We start from the raw sequence: 25,864 nt of genomic DNA on the forward strand, positions 1-25,864 counted from the left end.
CATCCACTTATATCAATATCCATAATTAGTGCAGAAATATCCACATTTTAACACATAAAAGTGAATATAAAGGAATAAAAGTACTTCTCGAAAAAAGTGGTGTATGTAACTCAAGTGTCAGCCACTAGTTTGCATGAAATCCACAACCACTATCAAAAAAGGAAAAAAAGAATGCTATGTTCTTAAGAATACAGAATTTTTAGTTCTTGAATCTAAAGCATTAGTGGTTGTGGTTAAAAAAAAGGTTATAGCAAGTTGAAGGTCTTCTCAAAGGGCCCATAATTCGACAACAACACTGGTGCTCACTAAAAATGAACTTGAGAACCCATCATCTAATGACAATTACAAAACTCACATTCAGTGACTTTTTAAGTATTATTGTAGAAGATTCACTTTTTATTTTAATAATGATCATTGATTTAGAAGTTGATGACATGACACAGTTGAGCTCGGCCATGTTGTTCTACGGTTTCAGTTGGGGCGAAGGCCTAGTAAGAAACGAAGACAGGTCCGAGCAATGGAAGAGAACTTGACGACCCATCGCTAAGTTCCCTTGAACAAACACTTGAACTGCATGTGTTCAGAGCAGATCAAGATTTGAACTGCATGTGTTCAAGACTTGACGACCCATCACTCTCTGGAGAACTAATGCCGTGCAGCTGGTTTAGGAAAGCGCAGGGGCAGAGCGGATAGAAACCATAGAATTGGCCAACTCTTACATGACGACCCCTCGTACTTTTTCTTCTTTCACATCTGAACAAATTAAATTGGCCAACTCTTACATGGCCCTTACAAAAAACAAAACCCACTTAGATGTGATTCAAAAATTTTCATTATTTTTTAAAAAAGAGAGAGAGAGAGAGATCAGAATAGGGTTATCTACGTTACAAATACCAGAGATAGAAAAAAAATCCGAATCTTTTCATTAACAGTGAGAGAGAGAATGGGTTTAGTTAAGGAGCAAGGCTTGAGAGGGAGAGAAACATTTCGGTTGCTGGGAATGAAAAGAAACAACTAAAATAATCAATTCCCTAAACTACACTGTTATCTAAATTTGGTGAAGTACCTTAACAAAACTTTATTTTTGACTAATGGATGACTAATCCAATGTGGGTCTTCGAATTTTAGCTCACGCTAACTGTTAAAACTCATTTTTCATTCTCCGTTTAGATGTCATTAACCCACATTACCATTACTACAATCTAACATCAATTACTTTAAAAATGGCATCCAGTTATTGGCTGGTATAAAGAGTTTTTACAGTGTAGCGTCACTCACACACCAGTCTCCTATAACCTGGATTCTTGAATGTCAGCTGAGATTTTAGCAGAGTCGAGGAGAAAGTGCAGTGGCAGAGTTGTGATAAATGTAGATTGAGAAAAGAATTGATGGTTGAAGAAACTCACATCTTCAATCCATCATGTCATGATTTTTTTTTTTTGAAGCAAAAAAATGAAAATAAGTTTTTCTTCACGGAAAATTGTACGCCACTTTTGAAAATGAGAGAGAGAGAGAGAGAAATTTAGAAATTGTTCGATATTTTACAAAAATTTACACAAAAATACTCCATTATACCATTCACAACTCGTCTGTCGTGATTTTGCCAACACCCCTAATCATCACTCTTAAACCGCATAAGTGTACCTCGTTGGGTGCAGATACACCCAACCAGTTTGTGCACTGGCACAAATGGAACATCATTGCTGCTACAATAAGGTGGCAAAAATAGCATTTCTAATACACTACAGAATCAATATATCACCAAAAGCACAAAAAAGAACGAATGGGGCAACAAACAGATGATTTTCCTGATATCCTCGAGTATACAGATACATTCCCATCTAATCCTACTAACAAACAAGAACTTTTACAGAAGCAGCACAGTTTGCAAATTTTCAATAATTCAAAGCTACATATTAGAAATCTAAAAAATTACAACTCTATGACAAACCTAACAGAGTACCCACCTTGCTGATTGAACAATTCTCCCAGTGAGACCTAAGAAAATTTACGAGGACCTACAAAGAGTGCACTTATCTCAAATGACAAACAAAGAATATCAGAAATTATCATCTATTGCTTTACTGTAAGGATTACCATCTCATCTGACAGATTTACCTTCCAATTTATTCATCCAATCTTGAGATGGTTTCATGATCATGTTGGACAACAGTACTAAGTAGCATATGCTTTCATATCTTGGCTGATCCCACAGATATTTGCAAAGATAATATCAACCAAACTAAGTAGTAAGATGTGACAAGCATAAATTAATGAAATCTGATCCATGATTAGTAGTAGACAAAAGCATGCCATGACGCACTGCCATCAAATAAGACACGACAAAACCTTACTTGGAGAGATGATTTTTTTTTTCTTTTTCTTACTTGGAGTGAAGAATTAATGCAGAATAGTTCAGAGCTAACACAAATCTTTCCTTTATTTTTCCTATTTCAGGTGGTAACACACTCAAATCTAGCTCAAAAAACAAATAAATTATGCACCTACAAAATGCCAGGTATGCTGTCATTCTCAAAGTCATAATCTTAACATCAGAGAAGCAATGTGCATGTTGTTCTAGGCTGTGAGTGCAGTACTATCAGTCCTACCATCAAAAGTCAATCACCTAACCTAAAACTGCAAAGATGAAAATTATCCTAAATTATGATTAAGTCAACCAGAATAGAGATTTACCTAACTAATTTTCTTAAAAGGCCCATATTCTAATTCAGTTAGTTCTACCATACAACCATTAACTACTAATAGCAAAGAAATACAACAAGTTTTGACACTACCAATCTTGGATCAGATGAACAACTCACAAAACCAACTTAGTGCTGCCATTCCACATGATCATGAATATGCGACTATTAGCAGATATAAGATGAATCTAAGGGTGAATTCAATTAAGGGTACACTAGACAAATGAAAAATCTAAGGGTTAAATTTCAGCTACTTTGTCACTTTGAATTTCTGATATTCTTTATAGACTCTGAGATAACTAACACCATGTAGGAAGTCGTAAATTACTCTAGGTCTCACCAGGTGAACCACTGCTAAACCACATTCAGAATATGAGAACAACTTCACGATACCAAAATCTTGTTCAGTGCAAAAGGTAGCTGTCTAAGAATAAAAAGTTCTGCATCTGGGAAATCGCATGTTGGAAAGTAGGAATGGACGAAGAAGCCACAGGATAATCAACAAAAAAGAAAAAACACCAAACCTGACAGAAAAAAGAAATTAAAAAAAAAAAAATTAATTAGACCAGCAATACAAAACAATTAATAAAAAAGAAACTAAATTGCATGCTGCTTCTTGTCTCAATCACCTTGTACTTTCAAGTGAAACAATTTCAAACTCAAACTTTTAACGATATGCCAACTTGACCACTAGATCAATGAATTTCCTAACAATTTCCGTCAATTACTTACTAATAGGGATCACATGTGACCTATGTGGGAGACCAAGTGACCCACATGAGATTGGAATTCAAATTATTACTCAAAAGTAAGAATTGTGAATATTACCCATGATAGCTTGGATAAAGATAGATATCAATTTAACCACTTGTGCAAAACATGAATGATAAATCACAGTGATAAAAGATGGTGTTGAGAAAAAGGTTAGTGTGACATACAAAGTTGTTAAATACCATTTTGGTAATTGTCACGGTTTGTCTATTGAAACAAAATATTTTGATACCAGCTTTCTTTGGTGTAACGTCTTGGGATTCTCGCTACACCATACATACATACATGCATATATGTGTGTGTGGGTGTGTGTTTGTGGGAGAGCGTGCGCCCGCATAAATACCAAACAAAATTTTTGCAAAAAGTTCTATTTCATTCATAAAAGAACACAACTACTGTTAATTTAAAAATTTTATTTTAATATTAAAATATTAGTATGATTAACAAATGACCCCTTTTCCTAACTGAAAACAAAGCTACAAAAGCCTATTAGTCCAATCCTAACCCAACTTACACAAACCAAGTGCTTAAAAATCAAAAAGATTCATATGTGTGGGGGGGAAAGGCTGCAGATAAAGATAACTAGATAAGTTAAATGGTGGTTTGTCTTCATCTATGTTACCCCTCATGCCAATCTATTCCCAAAGTTTGAGATAGCCAATTAATGATACAATGTGTATAGACATGCCCATCTATCAGTCCAATACCCTTTTTTTATTATCTATCTGTCAGAATAACAAGGCCAAGAAAAACAACCTCACAACACTTCATCAAGTTTACATAGACTTTCTCCTTGTGAAGAAACTTTAACACCTCGCACAAATGACTCAAATGCTATTCCTTACAATGACTATACATCAATACATCATTAAAAAAAATTAATAAAAAAATAAAATAAAAAAAAGAAACTACAAACCCCCATGAAAGGTTTGAGTAATCCTGGCATAACCCACACGAAAGTGCTCGGTGAATGTTCATCCAAATGGAATTACTATCTACTCATTAAGACAATCCAAACGGCATTACTAGCCACCCGTTAAGCCCATCCGATGTCTTGAATGTAGTCTTCCATTCATCAGCTCTCCTCATTCCAATATGATGGTAACCACTCCAAAAGTCTATTTTGGAGAACACCTTTAGTACAACTAACTTGTTGAGAAGATATCCTCTAACCAAGGAATTGAAAATCAGTACTTGATTGTGACCTTATTAATGGCCCTACATCCTCCACAAGCCATCCTTCATAGGTGTAAGCAATGCAGAAACAACAAAAGGGCTTTTTCTTTCGTACACTACAACCTTTGGCAATCAACTTCTCAACCTGTTATTGCTATTTTTAAGCTTATTGTAGAGATGATGTTCTATAAGCCGGTATGTAGCGTAGCTAACCCTAGTATTAAATCAATAACAGGTTGAATGCCTCCATTGGTGGCAAACTATGCGGTAATTCACCAGTAACCAACTCCACAGTTGAATCTCAAGACGATGATCATCAAACTCAAAAAACTAGAGCTCCCTCCCAACTTCACAAACCAAGGCATACATAATTCCTATATCTTGACTCTTCAAACTTTGTAGCAATTAGAAGCTGTCAACCTTGTTATATTTAAAGGAACTAGTAAATACTTCCCTATAAGGACACAAGCTTTAGCTGTGAGCCCTTTCAAATGAGTTAGTATTGGCTCCAGCATGATAGACCATGTCATTGCCACATAATCATGGTCTCTCCAATAGAATGCGACATGCATCCATGGGCACATATCACAAGTAGTCCCAGTATCAACATTGTCACTCAAGGAAAATTTGACTAAGCAACGAGATGTAACCAACACTTCATTACCTTTCTAAAATTAGCAATTTTGTATAAATGGAGATGTATTTCAACAATTTCAAATTTGCAGCTGCCTCTTTGAATATAATATTCTCTGGCTACCCTATCCAGAACAACAATGCATGCCTTACTACCAATCTGGGAAATTTAGCTGTACTAACCTTTACAATATAATATTGACAACTTTGACAACAAATCTTTTTTTATAATTTTGTTTTTGGGATCAAAGGGAGGGGGAAGGGGAGGTGTAGATACTAGAAGCAACTTCTTACAGCGTAAAATTAAAAAAATAAAAATAATATATATATATATGCATTAGTACCAAAACAGCCACAGAAAGTTGCATCTCAAAAATACCTTACTATTAATAAGGGAGCTTCAATTCAAACCCCACCTCCAGCCTTGCCTGCAATAGCTGCCTTCTGATCCACAACAAAAGAAGATCAACACTGAGCACAATTGTATACTCTCTTATCCAAAAGGAATGCAAAAATAAATAAAAGGCCCTTACCGACTCCATATTTCCTTTGCCATTCACAGGTGATGAAGAATTTTTTGGAGGGTTTGAAAACCTAAGCAAACATTAAACTTAATCAACAAGAAATTTAAGCAAACATACAACAACAAATCTTCAATTATAGGCTATCAGAAACATGTAAATGATCTATAAATGGAAATGAGGGATGACAATTGACAGTAGGTCTTGATACAAACCTGATCGTCCTTGCCTTCCTTTTCTCTTCTTCTAAGGGATCCGTTTTAGAAACTGGTGCAAATTTGGCAAGCCGAGCTTTCTTCTTTGCATCCTCATCAGTAGCCACAGGCGAATCACGAATCCCAAACCTGGGAAAGGAAAAAAAGTTTTTATAAAGAATCTGCCTAGCAAAAAGCAAAAGACCAACTAAAGATTTTAAAAAATTCTACTTCAATATTTATAAACAAAGAATTAAAACCACAGGAAAGGAAACCTCTCTGCTCTAGCCTTCCTCTTCAGATCCTCTGACTTCTTAAATGCCTCTGAGTCTGACCCAGGCACTGTGGAACCAGTGCCAAACCTACAATAGGTACATTACACACTTGATTAAGTTCCAACAGTAAACAGGAAAAAAAAAAAAGGAAGCAAAGAATCCAAGTAAGCACTAAACAGAATGCATAACTGAGAAATGACCACACAACGCCCAAAAAAATGGAATAACACCAAAATCCCTTGAGGTTTAAGGAAACTCTTCCCCCCCCCCCCACCCCCCAAAACTTTTTTAAAAATGAAAATCAAGCTCAAAAAAAGTCTTACTTAACACTATTAATAACACGTTTGAGTTCTTTGGACTAACCTACTCTTGGTTAAATGGAATGTTCCTGATATACCATTAGCTTATTGATTCAATCATCATTTTAATTTGTTTGATTTCATTTTGCCCCTAAAAAGACACCAATGTCCCCATATTGCACTTGAGTTGTCAATAAAATCCCCATTTTCTTTGTTATTTTTAAAACCTTTTTTCCTTCCCCCATACCCCTCTGTTTCAAACTTGAATTGAACGTGTATCTATCGAAGAGAAAAGAACAAGTTATCAAATACCAAATCCATGATCACTACCAAAACACATAACACAGAGCGAAAGTGCCATCTATCACAAACACAGCGGAAAATGTTCCTTCACTAACACTAAAGTGCCATCTAGATTCTAGATCAGACTAAAGAACATAGTCTTATATATTTATCAGAGATGGGTAGGAGGTGTAAAACATTATTCATTTGGAAGATAACCAAATTTCCTTGCTTTTTTTTTTTTTTTTTTTTTTTTTCGATTGGTGAATAATTTTCAAGTGGGGAGGAGGTAATTGTTGGGGAGATAAACACCTTGAGCAGCTTCCTTGAGTAGTTGCTTTATTTTTCTCATCACATGCTGAAAGAATAGTCAAAATCTTCAGGTCTCCTTCAGGTCAATTTGTAGGTTTACAATGCCAAGGTTTCATGCACTAACAAGGTGGACATGTTGGCCACTACGGAGGTTAAATACCCCTTCAAAGAGGTCCCAGATGTCTTGGGAAAATGGGTCAAACATGGTGATTCAGTGGCCACTGAAGATGCTAAAATTAGAGACATTCTTTTGGTAACTTTGAAAACAATGACTCATATAGAGAGCTTCGGTCCTTTTCACAATGGGATTGAGAGTCAACAAGCAAACTATATTTGGATATGGTACGAGTTGGTTCTAATAAGAGGAGAGGTAAATAGGGAAGCAGATTCAGGTACCTTCAAGGCTTTGTTTAATAATGCCTCAAATTTAGCCAAAACTTTGAGTAAAGTATAATCTAAATTATAAAGAAAAAAAACGGATATAACAAATGCATAATGAAAAACCGCCACTGGTAGATGCATGACTTCATTTGCTTCTTCAGTTATCTGGCAATATCAGCTTTTTTCACAGCTTCTCAGCAATCATAAATATAAAATAAAATCACAAGGCAACACAAGGAAAAACACAGGCTTCAATTTCATAGAGGAAACACAGTCAGTCAGCAATAGCATTAATGGAAGAAACCACCACCACAGCTTGATAAAACAAGACATATTCTGTGTCTATTTGACATCCCTGCACTGGACAGGCGTGTGACCAAAGCAAGGTAAATTAAACTGACACAGGAATTCTTTTGGTATTCTAACAGTGCCATATTCCTAACGGTAACATAACAGGTAGCCCCCTTTAAAGACTTATAAGAGACAACGGAAAGCTGCTTCTAGTGCTGAAGCAATAATTTGGGAGATTTCGGATGGATTAGTTTTGATTGGGTTCTAATAGAATTGGAGCAATTTAGTCATTTCCAAATTTCTGAAATGGGCTGTCCTTGGCTATACTAAAGGCTCACGAGCCTTACTTTGTATTTTGAATCCTTTTCCTATTTGGTTTAGAAGTCATAAAATTCCAGCTGCTAATTTTAAGCTTTAAGGGTGTGATTGTCTTCTCCTACCTACTTGTGATTGCTTAGGAATTAGGATATCCTAGGTGTGATTGCATGGTGTTTTACTCTCTTTATTTCAATTATATTTTGTATTCATTTTTTTTTTTTGGGTACAAAAAGGCCGTCAACAAATTCAAGATTCCACCTTTTCATTAACTATACCCTTAAAACATCAAACCTTATTCAATAACGATAATCCGATAGTTGGGGGTGGAAGGATTTGAACCGTGGATGCATCTATTGGAAACATCAGGAGGTGTCAATTGAGCTACAAGGCTCATGTCATCAAGAAACCTAATTTAGTGCTAAACTCCTAAACATCTTAAATCAATTCCGCTTTCGATTGTGTCATTGTCTTTTTGTAAATAATTCAGGCTATACAAATAATTCAACCTTTCGAGCACTGTATAATGAAAGAACACCAAAATCTAAAACTAGAATATAAACCATTAACAAACCCTAATTCACCTTTATCGGAACTCAAATAATAATTCACATCAAAGTAATTTCTACGCAAACAAACAGAAACTAAACACCAATTCAATAAATAAATAACAATAAAATAGAAAAAAAAAACTGTATGTATACCTCTCTTTTCGTGAATTACGCTTCTCCTCCTCGGTGAGTTGCAAGGAAATGCCGAATCGCTCGGCACGGCGGATCTTCTTCTGAATATTGGAATCCGGATTCGCATCAACAACGTCCCCAGCTACAGGCGAGGCTGTCGCCGCGGCGGCGGCGGCAACGGCGCTCTTCGATTCGTCGCAGGACTTCGCATCGGAATCGACGGTGGTTACAGAAGGCTGATCGGAAGCCTCATCGGTTGGCTCTTCCTCTTCCTCTTCTTCTTCTTCTTCTTCGAGGTGATCTGGCTCGGTGGTGGTGGTGGTGGTGGTGGGCGGGACAGCGGCAGTAGTGGTACTGTCGTCGTCTAGGGTTTGTTTAGGGTTTTCTTCCGCAGCAGCAGCAGTAGTAGTAGGGTTGTTGAGGTTGAGTTGCTCTGATGAATCGGTGGCCATTGTGTTGAGAATCGGAGATTGCGTGAGAATTACGGAGGGAGAGAGAGAGAGAGACGAGTAGAGAGAGATGAGCTGGGTTTTGGGTTGTTGTGTTGTTGTGTGGTTGTCTGAGATTTTTTTGTTGTGAAAAGGCGAGTTTTTGTTGAGAGAGAGAATAAAGCGAAGGTGAAAGGGCGACTCAAAAAGTAACGGATGGGATTGATTTATATCGAAATCGAAAGCACGGGATTTCGCCACGGGGTTGTACTGTTTTCCACCGTTTTAACTTTATTATATGTCAATGTACACGGAGCGTCGACGCCGGTTCTTGTTTTCTTTGATTTTTATGATTTTTTTTTTTTAATTTTTTTTGAAACCGTGAAAGTTAAAGTTAAATTTAAATAAATGTGCTATATCCTTTCAAGGGGAACTTTTGTAAAGAGAAAGATTCTTTCCAAATAAATCCATATTAAGGGTGCGTTTGTTTCGACAGTAAAGTAATTTTGGAAAATGTTTTTAGGAAAGGAGAATATTTTCGAAAAAGGAAAATATTTTTAGATGTTTGGTGACATTTTAAAAAATACTTTGGAAAATATTTTTAAGTGTTTGGTAACATTCTGAAAATGCAAATTTTTTACTGATTTCTCACATTTTCTCAACTATTTTCTCACATTCCAAACAAATTTTATAATAGAACATTACAATCCATCAACTTTTAAACAAACAAAAATCAAATCACCATGGCCAAATCAAATTAAACTGAGAGAGGGAGGTGAGACAGGGAGGAGGAAAAGTGAGATCGGTGGGGAGGGTTTCTCGCCGGCGCTATCACGCGCGTCGATCTCGCCCGACGCGAGCTCGACGGCGCGAGATCGCGCCTCGATCTCGCCCGGCGCGAGCTCGACGGTGGGCCTTTGGGTTGAGGACGGCATGATCTTGCTTCACCGGCGATCTCCCTCTAGCTCTCTCTCTCTCTCTCTCTCTCTCTCTCTCTCTCTCTCTCTCTTTTGGTGTGGGTTGTTGCTCTCTTCCTCTCCTTTTCTTTCTCTGTTTTCAACGGAAAACTCAATTTGAAGGTAAAATAGACATGAAAATTATTTTCCGGGTGGGGAGGGTGTATTTTACGGTCAATGGTTCCTCTTTTCCGTTTGACCAAAATTTCCGGTGTTGCCAAACACCCGCAAATGCTGAAAACGTTTTTCGAAATTGCTTTACTGTCAAAACAAACACACCCTAAGAAACTTGGTATTGTTTGATTGGAAAATTTTTCGTTTTTGTTCTCAAAGAGTATGAAAAAAAAATTTATATTATACGGGCTCCCACTTTTAAGAAATTTTTTTCAAAATACTATATAAAAAATTTGTTTAGGAGACCATTTCTATATTTTTTTAATTTTTAAAATAACTGTAAAATTTGAAGATTTTTTTTTATATAATGATAAGGAAATAGAGTAAGTTTAATTAATTTTTTTTAATGATAAGTTTCAAATTTGAAATGTGAGAATTCTTTTTGTGATAAAGATAAAACTCCTTATCTTATCAATAAAAAAAAAAAAGATAAACTCCTTAATTTAAGAGATAGAAGAGTTTGGACAAACAAGCAGGATCCATTGTTTTCAATTTATTTATAACTATGTCATTAATCCTATAAAAAAAAAAAACTATGCCATTAAAAACATTCACGTGTGTATATATATATATATATATATATATATATATATATATATATATATATATATATATATATAAGGAAGGGATGAGATAAGGGAATATACTCACATGCCAACACCAAAACTGCATGCGGCAGTTAGTGTCGCGAAGCAAGTGATAAACCTTTTTTCAATATAACATCTTACCGATGTGAGATGACTTAACAACACTGAATATTTTTTTTCTTTACATCTTGAAAATATCATCACAACTGTTTTCAAAATCTTGTTTTAAATACTATATTTTGGAATTCTAGGTGTTGGATTGAATTTGATTGATAATATAATTATTAATTTTTTTTATCTTTTTAAAATTTTGCAGATATAAATCTATCTATATATATATACCTAAAACAAATTGCTCCCCATAGACATTTAACGTATGTAGGACAAATGCTACATGCATTTGGTAGGTAGAATAGTGACCATTATTAGAAATTAAAGGTCAGAAAGGATAAAAAAAAAAAAATTAAAAATCCAAACAAACTAAGAGTATTCGAATCAATTCGTGCAAAAATTTCTGTTTATTTTAGCATAAGATCTTACTTTTTCTATTTACATACTAACTTTTAAAAATACTCAACTTAAGATTATCTATTTTAAAGTATATACTACATTTTATTAAAATATTAATTTTTATTAATTTATTAAATTATTATTATTTTTTGACATACAACAACTATTATTTATTTTCATTTTTTTAATTATTTTTTTATTTTTTTATTCTTGAGATACGTAAAACATTAATAAACAACTAAATATACGTACAACATTACTAGTGTAAACATAATTACCATAGCTACTGTGTACAAAATTGTAGAAATTCAGAACTTTTTTTTTCTTCTATTTACATAGGTGCCGACGTGAATCCTGTAAAAAAGAAAAAAAAAAAAATCGAAAGGATAAGATTATATACCAAAAAAAAAAACACTCTTCACTCCTTTCTCCTGCTCCTCTTTTGAATTTCGTACCAAAAATTGTAAATCCGACTAGACTACTTCAATCAACCATGGGATTTGCTTCAGTAATCCACCCCGGCATGCCTAGGGTTTCGCTCCCTCCCAAATGGACTCGCCTTCAACTCAGTCACCACCATATTCTCACCATTTCTACACCTACAGGTCTCTCTCTCTCTCTCTCTTCTCTCCGTGTGTACTATTTTGAACAATACAGTCTTAATTATCAAAAAAATCCTTTTGAATTTTGATTTTACAGTCGGTCATAATTGTCGCCGAGCCGGATATCTTTCTGTTGCTTGCTCCAGAGGAACCGAGCAGGAGGATAATTTATCTACTTCAGGTGAATTTCATGTGATCACGTTTTACATGCTCTCTGATATCTAATTCTAATTCTATATTTGTGACTTTGAAAGAGTTTATTAATCATTGGTTAAATTTCGTGTTAATTGGATTCCAACAAATAAACTGTGTGTATGAATCGTGATATTTTTACATTTTTTGCTTTTAATTAGCTAATTTATGACAAATTGGGGTAATTTATTATTTATAGGCCCTGTATAATGCTCGAGCATTAGGTATGCACAGTGAAATTTAAATATTTGATAGATAACATAGTTATTAATCTTTGATCATCTTCGTATAAGAAGAAAGTGTAATCTGACGGTAGATTTGTCAAAATTCACATTAAAAAAAAAAATTATATATATATATATATATATATATATATATATATATATATATATATATATCGAGTGGATGATACTAGGTGTAATTTGAACCAAATTTTATATATATATATATGATGCTTTAATTGCTTCATAATGTGGGCGCATATTTCTGGAACCTTATAGTCTCTCTCTCTCTCTCTCTCTCTCTCATTTGAGGACAGTTTCTAATATTTGATTTCAATGTACACTAATGCCATAACGAAGTTGTGTAATTTGTGCTAGTTCATTTAATGTCTAACAGCATTACAATGTGTTGCATCGATGATTTTATTCAAATTATATATGTAATATAATAAAATGATCAAAAAAATTTAATAAATAAACCTTATAATTGAATTTAATAAAAAGTATTACCATCGATGGTATTTTCCATGTCATATCCGATAATTGTACGCATTTCAAATTTTGTTGCTCTGCTTATCTGCAAGATATATTGATGTAATTTGGTGCTGTAGTTTAATAGAATTTAAGTATTGGTGGAATGAATTTGCAGAAAGCAAGAGAATCAGTTCTCAAGACATTGTCAACACAGAGACATCTGACACTTCCTCTTCGGCCAGTCATTTAGAAACAACTCAGGCGCATGAGTATACCTCCTCCGTTAGAACTGTTGCCTTATGTGTGAGCACCCTCTCGCTCTGAGCTTATTTTGATTACTGGGATCTACTGATTCTATCATTATCTTGAGCAATTTCATTTAAGTCATTAATTTTATAGGTGTGCACTGCGGTGGCATTTGGCATTGGTTTGGGTTTGAAAGATGGAGTTGGCAAGGCCACTGAGTTTTTTACTGGGTATGCTGAATTTTGCATCATAGATGCTTTTCAACAACAAATAGAAAGTTTATAACACAGCTAATGTTTGTTAATAAAGCTAATATCCGTGCATGAATCGATATTGCCAAAGCTAAAATCCATGCTTCTAGAGCTCTCATATCTGCATATACTATGACGATTTACATGCTTAAAATATCTGGCAGCAACCTTTCTTTGGTGATAACAGTTCCAGTTCAAATTATAAACATCAACCCTTGGACTCAGTGATATGTGTTATCTGAGATTATTGTTTGTGATTCGAGCAGCGCTATGCAGTTCCAAACTCTTGGGCATTAATTTTAAATATGAAGGTTATTCCAAAGCTCTCTATATTGTTACCTTTAATTTTTAATGGAACATGAATGAGAAAATGATATGCATCTTGTGAAGTTCAAACATGTGAGAAAATAAGTGCCTTGGAGGTGAAGCTTGCTATTGATACAAGTCTGATTTCTTGTTGAGGCCTTCATTTATTCTTCACTTAAGTCATCCTCCATCCCTCTAATGTTCTTTACGGTTCTTAGTAGGATAGGGGACTAGTAAATGAGTGAACTACACGAATCTGAACTGTTGCCAACATTGCATGTTGCCCCTCTAAGGAGGGATGTTTTAAGACCAATATAAGTTGGAGAACAAAAAGAGAATGGTTTGTAATGTTATCATCTATTATGTATAGTTTTGAATTTGAACAGTTCTTAAATTTTTTTTTGCTGACTTCATGGTTTATATTATATTTTTGACTAAGTTCATTTTATCTTCTTCTTCTGCTGACTTGAGCTGGGTTTTGTTCTTTATGCTTGGACTATTTCCTTCACAATGACCATTATGGACTATGTGCAGGTATATATTGGAACAAAGTTTGTCAGTGGACAATCTGTTTGTCTTTGTTCTGATATTCAAGTACTTTAAAGTGCCAATTATGTATCAGGTGAGGCACAAATTTCTGTCCCTCTAATAAAATTTGGATTGTTTTACATTATGGTCCTTGAATTCTCAAATTTTATATAGGTGTGCTAATATATATATATATATATATATATATATATATATATATATATATATATATCACCCCCCCCCCCCACCTTTATATATCAATTTTTGGCAATGACAAATTTCTATTTGCTGGAGGTATAGAATCGGGTACTTTCATATGGTATTGCTGGCGCTGTGGTCTTTCGTTTGACGTTGATACTCCTTGGAGCGGCCACCCTTCAGGTAAGTTTCTAGTTGCTCCTGTTGCCTGCACATGGTACATGTGTCTTTGTGAGTGGTCTTTTTTATTCTACGTGATCTTTATGATTTTTTTTCCCTGTTGTTTTAGAGATTCGAGGCAGTGAACCTACTACTGGCTGCAATTCTCCTATACTCCTCATTTAAGGTTAAATCTCTCTTCTGAAAGGATGTAGCAATTTTTTAATGCAATCTATCCATTTTCTGTGGTTCCCCCATTGCTAAAGAAAAAGTTTGAGAAGTTACTAGTTTTTGGACTTTAATGGATGTATTTTTGTGTCAGAGTTGATATGATTAGTGCAAAGAACTGATCAAGAATTAGTAGCTCAGATGCTTCTATTTCAATTGTATCGTAGATGTGGAAACTTCTTCACCCCCACCTCCTCTCTTGGTTTGAGGGGAAACTTCTTTTAACTAAGTATACTGAATCATTGCAAGATAGTCCGTCACAAGTGTAAGCTTAGTACAGACTGAAGGTAAAGTAGAGCAGTATTCAGCTTGTTTTCCCGTTGTAAATGTGCATGAGGCAAGTTTCCGCAGACTGTTCATGTTGTTGAACTGCAATGATTGAACCATGTTCCATGTGGGTGTGGGTCAATGTCCAAAATAGGAACCAAAGTTACAATAGAGCTTGGAAAACCTTCTCTTCCACTTGCCTATTAAACTAGATTTTTTTTTGGGGGGGGGGGGGGGGTAAGAGAGAGGAGAATGAGTTGAATATCTATGTGTTTGGTCTCTAAACCTTAAGTTGTTAGGAAATGGTGAATTTAATCATTTAATTATGATTCTAACACTCCTTTTTAGATGTGAGCCCAGATTCCCCCTTAATAAATGGGGCCCAATACATAGAATTTTTAACATTTTAAATGGGAGGTAGAGTGGAGATAAAGTTCGAACTCATTACCACCTAATTTGATACTATGATAAATTACAAATTGCTTCAAAAGCTTAAGTAAAGGTGAATTTAATCATTTAACCATATTGCTAATACTAATTTTATTAGAAAAGAAAGGAAGGTCTCATGCAAGAGGAGATTCTTGAAGATTAAATGTCTAGTGACTTTAAATATTTGTGATCTTTTGATAGCTATTTACCAGTGAAGAAGATGACAGTGACCTATCTGACAACTTTGTGGTGAAGACATGCCAAAGATTTATCCCTGTCACAAGTAATGTTCTGCTGTATATTTCTTTCCTTCTGAATTCTTAATTGGACTATTGCCAATTGGTTTATATATCTTTTCTAGGCTGGTACTCAACAGGGATTTTCTTACTTTGTGGGGCTGAGTCATTAGTCAGGCCTCCTCTTAGCTCAATTTGAACTCTACATGTGTAAAAATGTTGAGCCTAGATTAGCCTAATTTGTAGGCTTGCTTATAAATCTGATTATCTCCTTTTTCTTCTGTCAAAATGTGAAATAAGGACATCTTAGTCATTGGGGTATTTATATACTTTTCTTGCACTTTTAAAGTAAGATCAGGCACCTTCATCATCTGAATTTTACAATACACATTGGACAAGGGATTAATTGCATTGAATAGATTATTTCCTCTGACTAATTTTATTCCACTAAGTTTCTATTGCTTTCTATAACGAGAGAGCAAACATGCGAGCAATGTTGCTTCTCCTGTTTTTGACACACTCATAACCTGGAACATGGGCACTGGTACTGCGGTGATATAGTATTCCATCTTTGGTAGTTAAAAACAATATACACATGATGGAAGCATTCTTTAGGCAGATTCATAATGGAGTTGTCATGGTTTTTATTACCTTAAAGCTGTTTTGCTCTGTACTGATTGATCTTTCTGCTTTAAAGTCTCATCCCTTTTTGTTCCTTGCAGGTAGTTATGTTGGCAATCGTTTTATAACAAGCCAGGGTGGTGTCTGGAAAGTAAGTAACATTAGTGTGTCATATATTCAACATTCATAAGATAGAACCGTTTAAAGCTGCAAGGGACGGGTTAAAATTTAACTCTGGATCAGCAAGTAGCATTTTTTGTTTCTCAGAGATTTAAAGTTCTTTACCATCTTAAATTAATTTTACTTGATTTCTAACAGGTGTCACAAATTTTGGGCAGGCCACTCCTTTACTTCTCACAGTAGCAGTTATTGAGCTCAGTGACATAGCATTTGCAGTAGGTTTTCCCAGTTTCTTAATAATGTCAGGCATGTGTATTATTTTGAGACTGGCATTTTGTGATGGAAATGTTGATACAGCGCTTATTTTCTTTAGGTTGACTCAATACCTGCAGTCTTTGGTGTAACACGGGATCCTTTCATAGTTTTTACTTCTAATCTCTTTGCCATCTTAGGTAATTCTTGTTACTTTTGGTAGTCCTTATAAGTGCTATTAATATCTCTGAAACTGATTGTTCCTGTTAAAATTGAGTTGATGTGTGTGTACAAATTGCATGCACTGTGTTCCTGGATCTCTTTTTACTTATTATCACACCATGATTACAAGTTTTTGTTGATTAGGAACTTTGGTGACTATAAATATAACAACACTGACCATCAGTGATCTGGAAGCCTGTTTATGGATATGACATTTTAATCTGCAGTTTAATTTTATTTCCACATCTTTATGGTAGTTTTTTTTTTTTTGTTGATTTAGAGTTCCCTTATGAGCTACTTTTATACAACTGCTTGATGTATCAAAGATGCATTTTCATTGCATTTTGGAGTTGGCTATGGAGGAAAAATATGCATTTGTATCAGAAGATAATTACATGATCTAATATTTATGTCAAATATTGATCAAATATTGATAAAGGTCATTTTACTATATATTGCTGAAGGTGATTGTGTTCATATTAAATATAACTAGTTGACTGTATCTTCTTACACTGTAGGTTTGAGATCGCTTTACACACTGATTTCTGAGGGTATGTCAGACTTGGAGTATTTACAGGTAAAAAGCTGACTTGCTCTAACTAAATTTGCAAGCTATTTGGCAGATCTTCTGTTGTCTACTTTCTCTGTCAGTATGAGGTCATCATGCACTTTTCAAATATTCACCAACTTGTTATGAGGCAATATGAACCGAGTGTTTGAGCCATTTGGCATAATTAAAACTTAAAGAGTCTGTTGTATGCTTATTTCATGGTTCTTTATTGGCACTGCTGTTGTTTCCCCCATTTCCCTCTGTTGCTTTTTTGCTTCTTGCAAACTGGTGGAACTGGTGCACCATGAATCTTATAAGACTAACAGCCTCATAGTAGGAAAATAGAACTGTCAGTTTTAATATTTGTCTCTATTATCTGAGAGCATAGGATTGATTCTCTTGAAGTGTGTAGTCATTGTTTCGTGAGGCAGCTATACAACGAAGAAATGGGGGTGAGGCAATTATGCTACCAGTCCTTGAGTGGTTGAGTCTAACTAGAATTTCCTTGCATATTACTTACCAAAAAAGGATATGATTTGCTTGTACTTGCTGTTATTAAGATCAGCATTTCCATTTTTATTGTGCTAGATTTGGTTATAAATTCCATGCTTAATGAATTCCTACTTTTTTCACTATCTACTTGAAAATTTTGTAGCGTGTATAGTTTTTGATTGATATATTCAAATTCAGACAAACAAAAACCCACATTTCTTCCTTTGCTTTATGTCAGCCGTCAATTGGCATCGTACTGGGCTTTATTGGATGTAAGATGATCTTGGATTTTTTTGGTGAGTATTTACTAATTTTATCACCTTGTTCTATGTGTACTCTTTTATAATTTCTATTCCAAAATTAAATATCTTCTTCTCAACTCTTCCTACAGGATTCCATGTCTCAACTGAAGCATCTCTTGGTGTTGTAGCTACTTGTCTTAGTGGTGGGGTGCTATTAAGTCTGGTGAAGAAGTCTGACTAGCTAAAGAAGCAATTGATCAAGTAGCATGTGAAAAATCTGTATCATATTTATTTATTTATTTTAAGTAGTGCCACCAAGAAATTTCATTGTTTCCTTCTCTTCAGTTTCAATTATTAGAATAATGGTAAACAATGACCCAAATTAATAATGTGTTGGTGGTGAAAAATTAAGAAGCAAATTTTAATTTCTGGCTTAATAATTTGGAGATCTACGCGCTACCACCATACTTCTAGATAGGGTGGCTGGTTGATTTTGAGAGAGAGAGAGAGAGAGAGAGAGAATCTACTGCTTTTGTTTTATACTAAATATTTCTCACTGACATGTTCTAGAAGTGTCATCAATCACAACAGACTTTCTATAACTCAATTTTTTTTTTCATATCAGCCCATCTTATACAATATTTCTCTCACTGACATGTGGGTCTCATGTCTGTTGTGATCAATGACACTTTAGGCCTAAAATCAAATCCAAAAAGATATAGTTCTGATAATAAATGGTACAAACAAAAATTATTAATCTAGTCATGGTAAAATTGTACATCAATACAAGTTCATTCATGATGTTCTTAGATTTAAAATGGCAATCATGAGTGTGATGGAGGGAGAGAGTTTGATAAGTTGTTCATGGCCAAATTTTTTTTTTGAGGCCAGGTATTCTTCTCAATAAGAGCTCTTTGCCTCTCTTGAGAAGGGCTTTTATATATATAATAATAGGTAAAGCAGAGAGAAAATTCAATTAAATTTTAAATCAAAATTTAATTAGAGTTTAATTTTGCACCACGTATCTCATCTAATTTAAATTTTAAAATTTTGTGACAGGTGAGTTAATTTAGTGTAAAAATTGAATTTCAATTAAAGTTTAATTTTGCACCACGTGTATCATCTAATCTAAAATTTTAAATTTTTGTGCCAAATTAGTTAATTTAGTGTAGAAAATGAGAAGTCCAATATAATAAATCATAAAAAAACTTAATCGTATAACTAAAAAAAACTGCTCCCGACATCACGCCAAGGTGGAAAATAGTCTTATATGATTAATTGACTATTATTCATCAGGTAGCCCATTGCACATAGACGCCATGGTGCATTATATTAAACGAGTATAAAATTTTCAACTCTGTGGAAAACAATAAAATTACTAGAAAAATCCTCTGGAGTATCCATACAGCAATGTTACAGATTGAGACCCATTGCCAAAGTTCTTGTAGTTGAATTGGCAACTCTCCATATACAAAGTGTTTGGAGGTCTAGGAGAAAAGAGTTCGAGTTGCAGGATTAGCTACATTCTGTAACGTCTTGGGATTCTCGCTACACCATACATACATACATGCATATATGTGTGTGTGTGTGTGTGTTTGTGGGAGAGCGTGCGCCCGCATAAATACCAAACAAAAATTTTGCAAAAAGTTCTATTTCATTCATAAAAGAACACAACTACTGTTAATTTAAAAATTTTATTTTAATATTAAAATATTAGTATGATTAACAAATGACCCCTTTTCCTAACTGAAAACAAAGCTACAAAAGCCTATTAGTCCAATACTAACCCAACTTACACAAACCAAGTGCTTAAAAATCAAAAAGATTCATATGTGTGGGGGGGGAAAGGCTGCAGATAAAGATAACTAGATAAGTTAAATGGTGGTTTGTCTTCATCTATGTTACCCCTCCTGCCAATCTATTCCCAAAGTTTGAGATAGCCAATTAATGATACAATGTGTATAGACATGCCCATCTATCAGTCCAATACCCTTTTTTTATTATCTATCTGTCAGAATAACAAGGCCAAGAAAAACAACCTCACAACACTTCATCAAGTTTACATAGACTTTCTCCTTGTGAAGAAACTTTAACACCTCGCACAAATGACTCAAATGCTATTCCTTACAATGACTATACATCAATACATCATTAAAAAAAATTAATAAAAAAATAAAATAAAAAAAAGAAACTACAAACCCCCATGAAAGGTTTGAGTAATCCTGGCATAACCCACACGAAAGTGCTCGGTGAATGTTCATCCAAATGGAATTACTATCTACTCATTAAGACAATCCAAACGGCATTACTAGCCACCCGTTAAGCCCATCCGATGTCTTGAATGTAGTCTTCCATTCATCAGCTCTCCTCATTCCAATATGATGGTAACCACTCCAAAAGTCTATTTTGGAGAACACCTTTAGTACAACTAACTTGTTGAGAAGATATCCTCTAACCAAGGAATTGAAAATCAGTACTTGATTGTGACCTTATTAATGGCCCTACATCCTCCACAAGCCATCCTTCATAGGTGTAAGCAATGCAGAAACAACAAAAGGGCTTTTTCTTTCGTACACTACAACCTTTGGCAATCAACTTCTCAACCTGTTATTGCTATTTTTAAGCTTATTGTAGAGATGATGTTCTATAAGCCGGCATGTAGCGTAGCTAACCCTAGTATTAAATCAATAACAGGTTGAATGCCTCCATTGGTGGCAAACTATGCGGTAATTCACCAGTAACCAACTCCACAGTTGAATCTCAAGACGATGATCATCAAACTCAAAAAACTAGAGCTCCCTCCCAACTTCACAAACCAAGGCATACATAATTCCTATATCTTGACTCTTCAAACTTTGTAGCAATTAGAAGCTGTCAACCTTGTTATATTTAAAGGAACTAGTAAATACTTCCCTATAAGGACACAAGCTTTAGCTGTGAGCCCTTTCAAATGAGTTAGTATTGGCTCCAGCATGATAGACCATGTCATTGCCACATAATCATGGTCTCTCCAATAGAATGCGACATGCATCCATGGGCACATATCACAAGTAGTCCCAGTATCAACATTGTCACTCAAGGAAAATTTGACTAAGCAACGAGATGTAACCAACACTTCATTACCTTTCTAAAATTAGCAATTTTGTATAAATGGAGATGTATTTCAACAATTTCAAATTTGCAGCTGCCTCTTTGAATATAATATTCTCTGGCTACCCTATCCAGAACAACAATGCATGCCTTACTACCAATCTGGGAAATTTAGCTGTACTAACCTTTACAATATAATATTGACAACTTTGACAACAAATCTTTTTTTATAATTTTGTTTTTGGGATCAAAGGGAGGGGGAAGGGGAGGTGTAGATACTAGAAGCAACTTCTTACAGCGTAAAATTAAAAAAATAAAAATAATATATATATATGCATTAGTACCAAAACAGCCACAGAAAGTTGCATCTCAAAAATACCTTACTATTAATAAGGGAGCTTCAATTCAAACCCCACCTCCAGCCTTGCCTGCAATAGCTGCCTTCTGATCCACAACAAAAGAAGATCAACACTGAGCACAATTGTATACTCTCTTATCCAAAAGGAATGCAAAAATAAATAAAAGGCCCTTACCGACTCCATATTTCCTTTGCCATTCACAGGTGATGAAGAATTTTTTGGAGGGTTTGAAAACCTAAGCAAACATTAAACTTAATCAACAAGAAATTTAAGCAAACATACAACAACAAATCTTCAATTATAGGCTATCAGAAACATGTAAATGATCTATAAATGGAAATGAGGGATGACAATTGACAGTAGGTCTTGATACAAACCTGATCGTCCTTGCCTTCCTTTTCTCTTCTTCTAAGGGATCCGTTTTAGAAACTGGTGCAAATTTGGCAAGCCGAGCTTTCTTCTTTGCATCCTCATCAGTAGCCACAGGCGAATCACGAATCCCAAACCTGGGAAAGGAAAAAAAGTTTTTATAAAGAATCTGCCTAGCAAAAAGCAAAAGACCAACTAAAGATTTTAGAAAATTCTACTTCAATATTTATAAACAAAGAATTAAAACCACAGGAAAGGAAACCTCTCTGCTCTAGCCTTCCTCTTCAGATCCTCTGACTTCTTAAATGCCTCTGAGTCTGACCCAGGCACTGTGGAACCAGTGCCAAACCTACAATAGGAACATTACACACTTGATTAAGTTCCAACAGTAAACAGGGAAAAAAAAAAAGAAAAAAAAAAAGGAAGCAAAGAATCCAAGTAAGCACTACACAGAATGCATAACTGAGAAATGACCACACAACGCCCAAAAAAATGGAATAACACCAAAATCCCTTGAGGTTTAAGGAAACTCTTCCCCCCCCCCCCCCCACCCCCCAAAACTTTTTTAAAAATGAAAATCAAGCTCAAAAAAAGTCTTACTTAACACTATTAATAACACGTTTGAGTTCTTTGGACTAACCTACTCTTTATTAAATGGAATGTTCCTGATATACCATTAGCTTATTGATTCAATCATCATTTTAATTTGTTTGATTTCATTTTGCCCCTAAAAAGACACCAATGTCCCCATATTGCACTTGAGTTGTCAATAAAATCCCCATTTTCTTTGTTATTTTTAAAACCTTTTTTCCTTCCCCCATACCCCTCTGTTTCAAACTTGAATTGAACGTGTATCTATCGAAGAGAAAAGAACAAGTTATCAAATACCAAATCCATGATCACTACCAAAACACATAACACAGAGCGAAAGTGCCATCTATCACAAACACAGCGGAAAATGTTCCTTCACTAACACTAAAGTGCCATCTAGATTCTAGATCAGACTAAAGAACATAGTCTTATATATTTATCAGAGATGGGTAGGAGGTGTAAAACATTATTCATTTGGAAGATAACCAAATTTCCTTGCTTTTTTTTTTTTTTTTTTTTCGATTGGTGAATAATTTTCAAGTGGGGAGGAGGTAATTGTTGGGGAGATAAACACCTTGAGCAGCTTCCTTGAGTAGTTGCTTTATTTTTCTCATCACATGCTGAAAGAATAGTCAAAATCTTCAGGTCTCCTTCAGGTCAATTTGTAGGTTTACAATGCCAAGGTTTCATGCACTAACAAGGTGGACATGTTGGCCACTACGGAGGTTAAATACCCCTTCAAAGAGGTCCCAGATGTCTTGGGAAAATGGGTCAAACATGGTGATTCAGTGGCCACTGAAGATGCTAAAATTAGAGACATTCTTTTGGTAACTTTGAAAACAATGACTCATATAGAGAGCTTCGGTCCTTTTCACAATGGGATTGAGAGTCAACAAGCAAACTATATTTGGATATGGTACGAGTTGGTTCTAATAAGAGGAGAGGTAAATAGGGAAGCAGATTCAGGTACCTTCAAGGCTTTGTTTAATAATGCCTCAAATTTAGCCAAAACTTTGAGTAAAGTATAATCTAAATTATAAAGAAAAAAAACGGATATAACAAATGCATAATGAAAAACCGCCACTGGTAGATGCATGACTTCATTTGCTTCTTCAGTTATCTGGCAATATCAGCTTTTTTCACAGCTTCTCAGCAATCATAAATATAAAATAAAATCACAAGGCAACACAAGGAAAAACACAGGCTTCAATTTCATAGAGGAAACACAGTCAGTCAGCAATAGCATTAATGGAAGAAACCACCACCACAGCTTGATAAAACAAGACATATTCTGTGTCTATTTGACATCCCTGCACTGGACAGGCGTGTGACCAAAGCAAGGTAAATTAAACTGACACAGGAATTCTTTTGGTATTCTAACAGTGCCATATTCCTAACGGTAACATAACAGGTAGCCCCCTTTAAAGACTTATAAGAGACAACGGAAAGCTGCTTCTAGTGCTGAAGCAATAATTTGGGAGATTTCGGATGGATTAGTTTTGATTGGGTTCTAATAGAATTGGAGCAATTTAGTCATTTCCAAATTTCTGAAATGGGCTGTCCTTGGCTATACTAAAGGCTCACGAGCCTTACTTTGTATTTTGAATCCTTTTCCTATTTGGTTTAGAAGTCATAAAATTCCAGCTGCTAATTTTAAGCTTTAAGGGTGTGATTGTCTTCTCCTACCTACTTGTGATTGCTTAGGAATTAGGATATCCTAGGTGTGATTGCATGGTGTTTTACTCTCTTTATTTCAATTATATTTTGTATTCAATTTTTTTTTTTGGGTACAAAAAGGCCGTCAACAAATTCAAGATTCCACCTTTTCATTAACTATACCCTTAAAACATCAAACCTTATTCAATAACGATAATCCGATAGTTGGGGGTGGAAGGATTTGAACCGTGGATGCATCTATTGGAAACATCAGGAGGTGTCAATTGAGCTACAAGGCTCATGTCATCAAGAAACCTAATTTAGTGCTAAACTCCTAAACATCTTAAATCAATTCCGCTTTCGATTGTGTCATTGTCTTTTTGTAAATAATTCAGGCTATACAAATAATTCAACCTTTCGAGCACTGTATAATGAAAGAACACCAAAATCTAAAACTAGAATATAAACCATTAACAAACCCTAATTCACCTTTATCGGAACTCAAATAATAATTCACATCAAAGTAATTTCTACGCAAACAAACAGAAACTAAACACCAATTCAATAAATAAATAACAATAAAATAGAAAAAAAAAACTGTATGTATACCTCTCTTTTCGTGAATTACGCTTCTCCTCCTCGGTGAGTTGCAAGGAAATGCCGAATCGCTCGGCACGGCGGATCTTCTTCTGAATATTGGAATCCGGATTCGCATCAACAACGTCCCCAGCTACAGGCGAGGCCGACGCCGCGGCGGCGGCGGCAACGGCGCTCTTCGATTCGTCGCAGGACTTCGCATCGGAATCGACGGTGGTTACAGAAGGCTGATCGGAAGCCTCATCGGTTGGCTCTTCCTCTTCCTCTTCTTCTTCTTCTTCTTCGAGGTGATCTGGCTCGGTGGTGGTGGGCGGGACAGCAGCAGTAGTGGTACTGTCGTCGTCTAGGGTTTGTTTAGGGTTTTCTTCCGCAGCAGCAGCAGCAGTAGTAGTAGTAGTAGGGTTGTTGAGGTTGAGTTGCTCTGATGAATCGGTGGCCATTGTGTGAGAGAATCGGAGATCGCGTGAGAATTACGGCGAGAGAGACGAATAGAGAGAGATGGGCTGGGTTTTGGATTGTTGTGTTGTTGTGTGGTTGTCTGAGATTCTTTTGTTGTGAAAAGGCGAGTTTTTGTTGAGAGAGAGAATAAAGCGAAGGTGAAAGGGCGACTCAAAAAGTAACGGATGGGATTGATTTATATCGAAATCGAAAGCACGGGATTTCGCCACGGGGTTGTACTGTTTTCCACCGTTTTAACTTTATTATATGTCAATGTACAACGGAGCGTCGACAACGGTTCTTGTTTTCTTTGATTTTTATGATTTTTTTTTTTTTTTTTTTGAAACCGTGAAAGTTAAAGTTAAATTTAAATAAATGTGCTTTATCCTTTCAAGGGGAACTTTTGTAAAGAGAAAGTTTCTTTCCAAATAAATCCAC

The 25,864-nt window shown here is 35.2% G+C and overlaps 3 protein-coding genes across 8 annotated transcripts; 1 reads left to right on the forward strand and 2 right to left on the reverse strand.

Annotated features, from left to right (window-relative positions):
- Positions 1–1,784: 1,784 nt before the first annotated feature.
- LOC142610534 (uncharacterized) lies at positions 1,785–9,455 on the reverse strand. Of its 4 annotated transcripts, none has more exons than XM_075782357.1 (6): positions 8,857–9,455; positions 6,273–6,359; positions 6,019–6,147; positions 5,816–5,876; positions 5,662–5,726; positions 1,785–3,226 (listed from the first exon to the last, which is right to left on the reverse strand). In XM_075782357.1, exons 1-5 carry the CDS (start codon positions 9,285–9,287, stop codon positions 5,688–5,690), a joined length of 747 nt encoding a protein of 248 aa, XP_075638472.1. In that variant the 5' UTR covers positions 9,288–9,455; the 3' UTR covers positions 1,785–3,226; positions 5,662–5,687. The 4 variants fall into 4 exon arrangements, with proteins under 4 accessions (XP_075638472.1, XP_075638469.1, XP_075638468.1 ...); XM_075782354.1 differs by having other exon boundaries at positions 5,662–5,723; positions 8,857–9,454; XM_075782353.1 differs by having other exon boundaries at positions 5,667–5,726; positions 8,857–9,454.
- Positions 9,456–11,863: 2,408 nt separating this feature from the next.
- Positions 11,864–18,766, forward strand: LOC142609619 (thylakoid membrane protein TERC, chloroplastic-like). Of its 2 annotated transcripts, none has more exons than XM_075781248.1 (14): positions 11,864–12,095; positions 12,190–12,273; positions 13,155–13,282; positions 13,379–13,455; positions 14,317–14,404; positions 14,611–14,691; positions 14,798–14,854; positions 15,793–15,874; positions 16,550–16,599; positions 16,787–16,843; positions 16,942–17,020; positions 17,561–17,619; positions 18,323–18,380; positions 18,476–18,766. In XM_075781248.1, the coding sequence occupies exons 1-14, from the start codon at positions 11,984–11,986 to the stop codon at positions 18,565–18,567; spliced, it is 1,104 nt and encodes a 367-aa protein (XP_075637363.1). In that variant the 5' UTR covers positions 11,864–11,983; the 3' UTR covers positions 18,568–18,766. The 2 variants fall into 2 exon arrangements, with proteins under 2 accessions (XP_075637363.1, XP_075637362.1); XM_075781247.1 differs by having other exon boundaries at positions 11,867–12,095; positions 18,283–18,380.
- A 2,904-nt stretch (positions 18,767–21,670) lies between these two features.
- On the reverse strand, positions 21,671–25,590 carry LOC142610535 (uncharacterized). Of its 2 annotated transcripts, none has more exons than XM_075782359.1 (5): positions 25,001–25,590; positions 22,407–22,493; positions 22,153–22,281; positions 21,950–22,010; positions 21,671–21,857 (listed from the first exon to the last, which is right to left on the reverse strand). In XM_075782359.1, the coding sequence occupies exons 1-5, from the start codon at positions 25,426–25,428 to the stop codon at positions 21,822–21,824; spliced, it is 741 nt and encodes a 246-aa protein (XP_075638474.1). In that variant the 5' UTR covers positions 25,429–25,590; the 3' UTR covers positions 21,671–21,821. The 2 variants fall into 2 exon arrangements, with proteins under 2 accessions (XP_075638474.1, XP_075638473.1); XM_075782358.1 differs by having other exon boundaries at positions 21,671–21,860.
- Between the last annotated feature and the right edge of the window lie 274 nt (positions 25,591–25,864).

The sequence above is a fragment of the Castanea sativa genome, chromosome 9 (genome assembly GCF_040712315.1).
Source record: "Castanea sativa cultivar Marrone di Chiusa Pesio chromosome 9, ASM4071231v1".
Lineage (NCBI taxonomy): Eukaryota > Viridiplantae > Streptophyta > Magnoliopsida > Fagales > Fagaceae > Castanea > Castanea sativa.